The 11578-nt window shown below is 44.0% G+C and overlaps 1 protein-coding gene across 2 annotated transcripts in view; it reads right to left on the reverse strand.

Moving 5' to 3' along the window:
* Positions 1-11269, reverse strand: part of pxdn (peroxidasin) — a 52998-nt gene extending 41729 nt beyond the window's left edge. For both annotated transcript variants that reach the window (XM_023951436.1, XM_023951435.1), the window contains exons 1-3: positions 10840-11269; positions 2012-2083; positions 980-1051 (exon numbers count right to left, since the gene is read on the reverse strand). In XM_023951436.1, the coding sequence (XP_023807204.1) occupies positions 980-1051; positions 2012-2083; positions 10840-11033 (338 nt within the window). In that variant the 5' untranslated portion in view covers positions 11034-11269. The remainder of the gene's footprint in view (positions 1-979; positions 1052-2011; positions 2084-10839) is intronic.
* Between the last annotated feature and the right edge of the window lie 309 nt (positions 11270-11578).

Raw genomic sequence — 11578 nt, forward strand, 5'->3', positions numbered from 1 at the left:
ACTTCTGATGAGCTGTGACACAAGAAGGGCATCGCCATCCGGTTGTTGGTCACATGACTCATTTCATTTGAAAAGTGTTTCCATTGTAGTTTAGTGAAATGTGTTCATTTGAATACACCTCAAACACCACCAGGCGCTAAAAGGTTTTTTTGTCTGATAAATGCAAGTTATTTTTTTTTAAATAGTCGGTTTCCATTAGACAAACGTAATATTGCAAACCCAATTTCCCTGATGTCATAGTCAGTGGAAATGCTGCCTTTCTCTTTCTGTTGTAACTTTAAAATGGAATTCCCAGTTAAAATGCTGCATTCCTGCAAAATGATATATCAAATGATAGATTTGACATTTCTCCTTTATAATTAATGATAACTCATGTTTCACAAACACATATCAGAAGCAGAAGGGAGTCGTGACAAGTTAAAAAATATATATATCAAATATTTCCATTATGCAGATTTATTATCACAAATCCAATTCGCTCAAATTCATAGCCAATGGAAACGCAGCTAGAGATGTCCGACCCCGCCTCCCTTCAAACACATATCTATCACACTGTTGACGTCTGTGGTTTAAAACATACAGTTCTTCGTGCAAACATGTAATCAAAGCACAAATAAGATATTCAGAAAACAAAATGTTGCATCATCCTATATTTATAACCCTTGAACTTTTCTGCATGTGGTTGTTATTCAGCGACTGTCGTCCTGAGATAACCGTCTTCTTCGTGACTCTTGAGCCTGCAGACGCCTTAGAGGCCTCGTCTGCCGGCAGCCTAAACTCGGACAGAAGTCAACCTGAAGTCCGGCTGAAAGCTGCAGCGCCGCATGTCTGCAGGCAGAGCCTCTAGATCCGTCATCCACAGCCAGCGAGGCCGATTTTTGGATCAATTATGAAAAAAACAACAACATGATGTGTGTGTCTGACAGAACAAAACAGCAAAACCCGACTACAGAACTCGACACCGCTGAGAGAAACTTACAGATATTTGAGGTTTTCCAGATCTTCAAACGCCCCCCTGGAGATTCTCCGGATCTGATTGTTGTTGAGGAGCCTGTAGGCAATATTAATGAAAAACGTCAAACTTTCACACTGACAGTTTCACAGATGTGCTTCAGCTGGGCATCAAAAACTAACAAAAGAAAGAATTTGTCATTTCTAAGTCTTAATTTTCAATGTAATAAAGATGGTATGCAAAAATGAGGTGCACCTTTCCTTCTTCCACTCAAATATTTCCTAAAAATATGATTAATAATAAATAAAGTGCTACAACAGGGCTTTAATGGACACGGTAGCGTCTCTCTGAGTCCATCATTGTGCAGAGAATCATTTGTGAGAACAGACAGGTGTCACTACCTGCCTTGCTAGCTCCTCCTCTCATGAATTCTTTGTTTTGAATCTTTCAGATCACATTGAGCGCATAGATCTGCTTAAACCAGAACTGGTCAGTGGCACGATCGTTTTCATAGCAATCATAGCCTCTTTGACCTATGAAGCAACAAACTCCGAAACATTGTTATTGTTTAAATCCCATCAGTCTTAACCCCGCGGGACGCCTGGGACGTCCTGCTGTGTGGCCATGATATCAGCGTAATAAACAGTAAAGCTGGTGTGATGTGCCTTTATATGTTCAATCAAACAGAAACGGTTTCTACGTGTGGCTCAAGGACATCTGGGAATTTCACCTGCATTTTATTCATATTCCCATCTTTTTAAGTGACAGACTAAATTCAATGGTTTATACTTTGACAAATGACCAGCTGTTGAACTGTTTGCAGGATAAGTTCAGTGAAGTGTGAAAGCAAACAGAACGGACGTTCACCTCCAGGACAAACTTAATCTGTCAGAGGATCCTAGAATCACTATAGATTCAGGAAAGCCTTTCACAGAGACAGCAGCTCATTTCAGGCAGTTGACTGTTCAAGTTGCTTCAGCAACTCACACTGTTGTTTAACAAACTGAGGTGAAAACTAAATTCCTGTGAGAACGATCAGTGAGGGTCTGCGGTTCTTACAGCGTGTTGAGGTTCTTGAGTCGACTGAAGGAGGCCGGCTGTAAATCCTTGATCTTGTTGAATCTCAGGTCTCTGTGAGGACAGAAGAGGACAAGGTGAGTACACACACAAACAAACAAACACACACACACACAGTGAGTACACACACACATGGTGAGTAGACACAAACACACACACAGGGTAAGTAGACACAAACACACACACACAGGGTGAGTACACACACACACACACAAGGTGAGTTCATGTTTTACTTCGAAGCCCATCGAGACGACTGTTGTTGTGATTTTGGGCTATACAAATAAAATTGAATTGAATTGAATACACACACACACAAGGTGAGTACACACAAGATGGGTAGACACAAACACACACATAAGGTGAGTACACACAAGATGGGTAGACACAAACACACACACAGGGTGAGTACACACTCGCACAAGGTGAGTAGACACAAACACACACACAGGGTGAGTACACATACACACAAGGTGGGTACACACACACAGGTTGAGTACATTCACACACAGGGTGAGTACACACATTCACTCACTCACTCACTAGGCCTGCACGATAAATTACAAATTTATAGTTATCACAATATTAAACTGTGTCTCACGCAAGTAACGAAACGGCAAAAATTGCGATAAATGTTGACCTTAAATGTGCCAAAACAGTCTTATGGCAGCTTGAAGTGTTTAACGAATCAAATGTATCCATTCATGCATTTGACCAATCAGATGGAGCCTTTCATGTTAGATGTTTGCCTCCTATGTAGACGAGGCTCATTTGGAGAATAATTTAAGGTATGTTGACTCTTTGGAAATCATGTTTTTGGTTCTTTTGCTGTTTCTTCGAGTATCGTAACCTCCCTCCCTCCCTCCCTCCCTCAGAAACCCAGAGGAAGATTTGGACGCAGATCTCACCTTACAAGAATTCCTTTGAAGGTTTTAATCACAAGCGGGACGTAATCAACAAAGACAACAAGCAGAGGGACATTAATGGTCCTCAGCAGGTTTTTGTCCCCGTCTCGTGTTTCGCATCTAAAGAGACGGTGTAGTGATAACAAGAACCTGACACTCATCTGTGAAAGAATGGGTAAAGCCTAAACCTGAAATCAGGAGAGCAGACATTTACCTCTTCAACCAAAGAAACGGACTTCCAAAAAGTATAACTATCCTGCTTTCAGTTCAGCTGGTCGCCATCATACCATAAAAGTCCATAAATGAATGTAACACGCTTCATCCTTAGAAACAGTCACAATATCAGAGAGATCCCAACAAAACTAAAGGCTGACACGAAGGCTGAAAAGGTTCGAAACCCTTTCAACCAAAGAACATTCAGATCTTGTTCACACCGTAACACTTTACCAAAAAGCTACACACAAAGGTTACCCCCCCCCCCCCCCGTGTTACACAAACACTGTCGTTTACTCGTCTGTAAACTGAGACCAGCTGTAGTCGCTCACCCCCCCCAAATGACTTCTCATTTTCTTTAAGGCACTTATTTGGCCAAAAGGCTGATGTTATTTGCACCTATTTACCAGTGACCAATCCCAAAACCTGATGGAAACTCATGCCGCTATGCACATTGCTACAATGTCCAAACTGTTTTAAATGCATCCAAGCCTAAACGTCCATATGAACCTCAAAGTGACCCTAGCCGTACCCCTTCCTCCAGGTCCGTGTGGCCCAGAAAAACGTTCAGCCACAGTTTTAGTTCAGTTTTACCATAAAGTTCCTCCTCAGGACCCCCCCCATTCTGACTTAATCTTTTGAACGAGTCAGCCACACACAGGGACTAGTCAGGACATATCAGCTGACGTGGTAAAAACAACAACTCCTGAACTAAACCAAAAAAAGAGACAATAAAACAAGTTAGTTGTTGCAAAGCTTTGAATAAGCGTGTACTTCACACAAGTCCAGGCGTTTATGTGCGGACAGAATGGCTGTATTTTTACATTTAGGTGTAAATGAACACGTCAAGATGGTTTGTTATAACAGCAGGGGCAGCAGGCGGCACAATCAACACTTTAACGCACTAAAGGGGTTAAAACTTTCTGTTTTCTGGCTGCAGATCATGGCTTCTACGTTGACTTGCGCCTCTGATGTGAAGGTTTTTCTGAAAAAGCTTTAAATGGGACCCCTACACAACATTCCAACATGAAGACAAAGAAAGCATGTGGAGGACAGAGAATGGGGCAAAGACAGCCACAGCCAGCAGAGTAAAGCTCATGGAAGCGGGGCAACAGCCAACGAGGCGAGGGGCTTAGGCTGCAGAGAACACCATCCAGACGTGCTGTGGCAGCAAATGCCTGAAGCTACAACTCAGAGGGATGGGAGGGGAGGGGGGCGAGGTAGGTGCAGCTTCAATCACTACCTGAGATCCAAGCAACAAGCAGGGCTGCATCTTCCAAAGCCCTGGTGGACAAACTGTCCTAATGTTTCTGCAGGTTGGTATGTTGCTTTTATCTATGGCCTCATTTCGGACACGATGGACCAGCTGAGCGTTCCGGTACCGGCTTTTCTGTTTTTGAGGTCAGTTCAGGAGCCCATTAGCCGGGAAAGACAAAGAGAAAGTCCTGATACAGTCAATCTGGCTTTGGAATGAAATACGGGCCCAAAAGAAAGACCAAGAGACCAAAAACTAAACAAACCCACTCTGCTGAGTTTGACCCTCTGCTTTCCAAGTGATTAAAAGCATAATTTCTGCATAAAGTTTGCACTCTCCTGCATTTAGAAGATGAGCAGCTGCCCGCAGCTGACATCCTACTGGTCAGTATAAACATCTCTATTGTTTGTGGAAACGTACTAGACAGAAGGCCCAGCTACCCGTCGCCTTCGATCCAGTAAGAAAACATTCCTGTTTAGCACACTGACCAAACCAACAGCCCTAAAAATGTGTGAAAGTTTCAATTTTACAATAAAACTTACATACTGAGCAAATCAAAAGCCATGTTTCCATTACCTGATGGTTCAGACATGAACCCCTTAAATGTCTTTCATAAAGATGTGACTCATTTTTTAATGACGCTGGCAGCCTTTCACTTAAAACAACTAGAGCAACATTAAAACTCAATGGGATGCCCCACAACCATGCAAGTTTCCATTGAATGTTCTCATATCCCACCTTGAGCTTTTAAAGAGGCATCAGGACTTTGTGACCCTGATTATTGACTGATGATGAGCAGGTTTCTGCACAGATCAGGAGGATTTCTGCTCCACTCTTAGTCACAAATGACTTCTAAATCATTCAAATTTAGTGACTGTCGCTTAGCAACTCTGAGCTTCAGCTCTATTCATGGGTTTTCTCTAGGATTGAGGTCCAGAGACTGGCTGGACCGCTCCTTGACCTTGACATGTCCGTTCCTTTGTTGCCTTGGCTGTATGTTTTGGGTCATCATCACCCATTTGAAGCCTCCTGGCTTAGGGAGGGAAGGAGGTTCTCACTCTGAACCTTCTCCCAGTCACTCTCTGAATCATGAAGGTGTTCATTGGCAAACTACAGGTGAGCCTGCACATGGTCCTTGTTAACCATGGGACTCTGTAGGATGTTAAAACATTGTGGCGTAAAGTATTTCCAATGGTTTCCTGGTGACTGTGGTTCCAGCTGCTGGGAAATCATCAACTAACCCCTGCCGTGTTGTTTCAGGTCCATTTCTCTCGGTTCTCATGACCTCACCAGGTCAGATTTGGTTTGGAGCCCCAGGCCTAACGGTGGATTGACGGTCTTGTTCTTTTATTTTGGCATGGTTGTCCCCTTAACCGCCCGCCTCTTGCTGATCCATTCTGGTTTGGTCCAGGTCTACAATCTTCTCCCTTCAATCCACTGAAAGATCTTTAGTCTTTCCATATTGGAGAGTTTGGAGTCTGACTGATGGACTGATTCCGTGGACAGGTGTGTCTTATACAGATGATGAGTTTAAACAGGTGTCTTCCGTTCAAGGGGCAGGTAGATTAGGAGAGTCTAACTGGACTGACGGAACCAGAACACTTGATGAATATTAAGGAATCAAACACTTCAATCAGATTTCATTGACTTTGTGATTTTCCATCTCTCACTGCCCAAATGAAACCACCATCAGGATGACAGACTGTCAATTTCAAAATCAGCAAGGGATCAAATACTTATTTCCTTCAGTGTATATCATGTAGTCATAATTAGGTAATAATAGTAAAACTATTTGGAGACTTGCAGAAAAGCATTCCTTTAAAGGGCTGCACGATGGTGTAGCGGTTAGCACTCTCACCTCACAGCCAAAATATACTAGTTCAAATCCTAGCAGGAACAATTCAGTGTGGGGTTTGCATGTTCTCATTGTGCATAAGTAGGTGTTCTCCAGCGTCCTCCCACAGTCCAAAAACATGCTTCATTGGTGAATTGGTGACTCTATCATCCTCAGATGTGATTGTGTGGTTGTTTTTCCCTGTGGGGCCCTGTGATGGACCAACAAAAACTGTTCAGGTTTTTATTTTTCTGAAGAACAGCAGCAGTGATCTAAACTGAAATTGTTCCTAGATTCCTCCTCCTGTACAACTGCACAACGCTTTAGGGATTTCTGGCTTTGCATTCCAAAAAGCTGCAGAGACAGAGCACCGTGCAAAATCTGACAGCAGCAAATTCCATTTACTGCCCGTCTAATGTCCAGTGTAACCGAGGCACTGCATGCCCCAGCTTAGGGCAATAAGCATGAATGCATTTCTACAGAGACCGTGGCTGATGAGATCAAGATGGGGACAGTTCACAGCCACATGACACTGACATCACCAATAAATACCAGATTCCTCCCATGATTTAGACAGCCCATCCATTCAGCACCACCTGACTGTTAACAGGGCCCTTTAGAACTGCTGAGGTCAAAATGCTAAGAAATGTACTCCTTCGAGCAGCAGCTGCCTCCAAGGGCACCACCAGCTTCTGGCCCTGTACAGGGAAGGGTATGAGTTTCAGGTGGACTGGAGACCAGAGCCAACCAACCAGCCGGATGTCCCAGTCTGCAAACGACAGACTGCATTACCTCCTACTGGAGTGGAGAGATTTTGTAACGTCAAGGGTAACGTCCCCAATCAGGGGAGTCTGATGAGCTAATCATTTTTGGTCCAAGAAGTCTGCCACCTATGTCCTTGCATTGACCGTCTGTCTGTGAGGCAGCTTTTTATGGCCAAAACTCCAGGGCATCTTGAAACAGTTACCCCAGCAGAAAGTTTCTCCAAATTGTAATCCATTTGTGTAGAATTTCAAAGACCCCAAGCAATCTGCCCTATTGGGGGCAAGTACGGCATCAAGCTTTTGATCAAACTGCAACTGTCTCTGGGTCACAGTCTTAACCACATGGCATCTCCCCACAAAGCTGTTGGATAAATCAGAAATCCTCTCATCCCGACAGCCTGGAACCTGATTATCAAACAACTGGATTGCTACACATCGTCAACATTTTCCACAAACAGTTGGGACAGACACATAAACGTCTACTTGACTCATGGATCGTTGGCGTATTTAGCAGCTAAAGTATCATTCAGGCCGTAAGGATCCGTCTTCCCGATCCTTACAGTGGAAAAAATGCTGATAGATTTCAAAGACCCGCTTATCAGTTCCAATACTGGACAGACAGAGTAACATTTGATGGGCACACAGTAGATGTACTCAGAAAATGCTTAGCCTCAACATTTCCTGATGCTGCTGTCTATGGATTTATGGTAAATTTAACATGGTTTTCAGACAGCTGCTTCACAAACAGACACCATGCATGTCGTAACAAGCTGCTGCCACAGCTACCAAGTCAGAAATGCAAAAAACAATCCGGGACGTGGAATACATGAGCCAGGGGTTTTATTTCATTTACTTAGCTTTGGAACAGCAGCTGTTTTGTAGGCTCATGTCTGCACTTTCCTGCAGATGATTGAAGACGTTGGACTTTTCTGCTCATTTGCCCTTCCTGGATCATGGCTCTTCAACTGGCATCCAGCTAAAGAGTAAAGCAGGGGAAACTGGGGCAGCTCTATCCTCCCAGAACCTCACTAGTGCTATGGTCTCAGTACATGTCAGAGGGCTGTGGGCGGGTGAGCTTTGGGGAACAGTTGGCGCCTTTGAATCTTCTCTGACATTTTTGTAGATAGGGAATCACGGCTTTTTAATCGACTTCACAGTAGCTAGAGCTGGTTTCATAAATAATTATGACCTCATAGCCATCCTCTCTCATAGCTTTATTTGAAACACGGTTCATGTGCTAAGCATAACAGAACCCAAATATTTGGATCCAATCACCATTTTCCAGCGAAAACTGCAAGTTCACACTGGACGCCACAAAGCTATGTCCATGTTCAAGTTACATGAGGGTCACGAAGGGTCACAGGAGAAGGTTCTGACAATATCAAAACTAAACCAATAAAGAAGGTGAACAGAAAATACTGAATCTGTGTTTCTCTGTCTGAATATCTCTGGGTGAAGGTCTTTGCTATCCAGAAGAGTTAAGGATTCAGTGTTGTTGACTGTTGTTCACACCAGCGCCTGAGCCAAAGTCTCCTTTCCATCTTCTTTGCTTGTAACCACACTTGGAAAGTGATTTCCAGAGTATTTCCATTATTTTTGGCAAGCAGCATTTTTTTTCAAGGAAAGAGTTAAAAAAAAACTATCTAAGACCTTTTCAGTGAGTCAAAATCTATCCCATAAATTTTTCGACTATTCCATGACATCACGTCCTTTCAAAGAGATCCCAGTGCGCTGGAGCCACACTGTAGCAGCAGAAGTCTTCTTCACTCTTCCACATTCCTCACATACGTGTGAGCTCATGCTGCGTGTGGAGGTCGAGCTGCTGCTTGGAAGGCGCTTCAGAGGCTGGAGGAAACCTGGGTAGGAAGTCACGTCCTGACATGACAACCCGTGAGGTGGGGGTGCCAGAGGCTGCAGCTTCAAAGCTGCTGGGATGGGCCCCTCCCACAGACCAGTCAAACACAACCCGTTCATTGGAGGGGGGCAGGACTTTCATCTCCAGACTTGTAGCTGTGGGCTGCAGACGGGTGGAATGGCGGTCTGCGGTGGGGCCCGGTTTGGTCTTTGTCCCAATGATTCAAGTGTTTCTGCTTCCACACTGAGAAGATGGCTGTGGCTGATTAGACCAGTGTTTTTCCACCGCTGTGCCGCGGGAGATGGTCAGGTGTGCCGCGGGAGATGACCCATTCACTGATCTAAAAACATTTCCCATCTCCAGGATATCAGCTCTGTGTTCATCCAAACAGGCCCTGATAAAACACTGAGTAGTTAGGAATATGAAAGATCATAAAATACTTTTTTCTTTGTCCACTTTGATAAGAATGACGGTACCGCGATTTAGCCGCAGCTTCAGCTCTGTTTTCAGAAAAGTCCCGCCCCTTTATCTGTCTCCTCCAATCATTCTTGGAGGCTTAATCATACGTCATCGGTCTGACCAATCAGAAGTGGTTAAAGTCTTCACTTCCTAGTTCCGACTCGGCTGATAAAATCTCCCAATTCCAACAAAAAAAAAACCCAGCTAAAGCTCGTCTTTAGCGGTGTAGCTTTCCACAGAATCGGGAGTCAGACCGTGGAACAAGTGAACAAAACAATGTAGCTTGGAGATTAGAGTCTGGCTGCCTTCACTAGATCTCCCATGATGCATCGGGTTAAAGTGACAGCGTCTCAGCGTACAATGAGTCTTCCTTGTTAAACGTCTTAAACCACAACGAACACACATCAAACAGTTTTTAAATCTTCTTGATGAAATCAGAGATGAACAGTTTAGTTCCTCCAAGTCATCTTTCTAACTGAAACACTTTTCTAATAACGTCTGGATTATTTTATGTGTTAAACTTAAGAAAAAGTAATAACAACATTTAATAAACAGGATTAAGGTGAAGTGGCCAACAGACACAATTAGACTAAATTGAAACAATTTAATCATCTAAAAAGAAATAAAACATTTTTGTTAAAGTTTTGAAAGACTTCATCTTTGATTAAGACAAAAGAAAAACTAATAAAACTTTAACATTTTCACTTTTTGTGTAGCTACAGAAAACAGAAATATAATGTTAGTCTTTTTTGTGTAAAATGTATCAAACATCTTGTGATCATATAATTGTTCAAAAATTACAGTTCCCTTTACACTAACGTTTAAAAAATAAATCACTATTAAGAAAGAATATATTTGTTTTTTTGTGAGGTTACATAACATTGCATGTTAATTAACTGAAGGAAAAAACTACTATCAGGGTAAAATTTCAAATAATTTAGTTGAAAATTATTACTGAAAACTAACTTAACTTTCATTACATCTTTTAGAAAAAACAGCTGCAACTTCCAGCTTTTTCTGTCACAATCATCACAAAAATGCACGTGAGATCATGGAGGGACTGTCCATCAATATAGACTATGAGTTTCTCCTTTTTGAATTTCTTTGGGTGCTGGTGTGGGATTTCTAAGGAGAAAGTGTCCCTTGGCTCAGAAAAGGTTGAAAATCACTGGATTAGATTAGAAAATGTTTGGAAGACACAGAGTGAAGACGGGGTTCCTTTTAAATAGGAAGCAGTTTCCTTCAATAACAAGAAAACAGGTGAGACTCTGGGAGATTCTGAAGGCAGTCATGGATGGCATGTTTCTGCACAAACTGACCTCATGACCCCCCCCCCCCCCCAGAAGACCATGAGCCTCTGCGGTCCACGGCTGGACCCACTTAAGCGTGAATGACAACTTTGTGCAAACTTCCTCAACTCCGCCAAACGAACCCGCTGACTCCCACACCGGATTCAACCGGGACCCGCCGGAAACGCGCGTGAACGTGGTGGAAAAGAGCGCGTGCAGACTGGTGGGGGGGTACTCACAGGATGGTGGTCAGAGGAGACACGGCCGGCACAGCCTCCAGGTTCAGATGCATACACCTCACGGTGGTCCGGAAGCACAAGCAGCGGCTCGGGCAGCAAAGCGCGGACGGCGGTCCGCAGGCGAGCAGCAGCAGCAACACCGCCGCCGCCGCGACGACCCCCGGAGAACCGAGCCTGCGAGTCCACACCGCCATTGCTAAGAGCAGAGCACAGCCCGCCAGCTGCCCCGTTCCCCCCTCTGTGGCGCGCGCCTGCAGCTGCAGCGTCACCGTCCCGTCAAAGTCCAGCAGAACCGCCCTGACGGCCCATTCATTCCGCCTGCAGCCTGGCGGCAGCAGCAGCAGCAGCGACCCCTGGCGACAGACACGGTGGCACACAGGTGTTAGAGACACCTGCAGCTTCTGCTTTCTATTTATATTCTAATTCATTTCTATTAATATTATATTCACATTCTATGTACTTTCTAAGATAAAATCAAGATACTTTATTGACCCCAGCCTTGGAAATTGGGTTGTTGCAGCGTCTGCATACAGGCTCAATGCAAACACACAAACAATGGGTGATTTTCTACATTTTTTATTCTGGATTTGTCAAACGTGCATCCATTGACTAGATGGTGTCTGTAACACAGGTCCCTGACGTGCACGTGAAGTGTGCACGGACATGGGTCCCAGTAGGAGAGCTCCTCGGGTCTGGCGTTAGTCCTGCAGGCAGAGAGGAGCGACTGCCAGCTGTTTTT

Source organism: Oryzias latipes, chromosome 22 (genome assembly GCF_002234675.1).
Source record: "Oryzias latipes chromosome 22, ASM223467v1".
Taxonomy (NCBI): Eukaryota; Metazoa; Chordata; class Actinopteri; order Beloniformes; family Adrianichthyidae; genus Oryzias; species Oryzias latipes.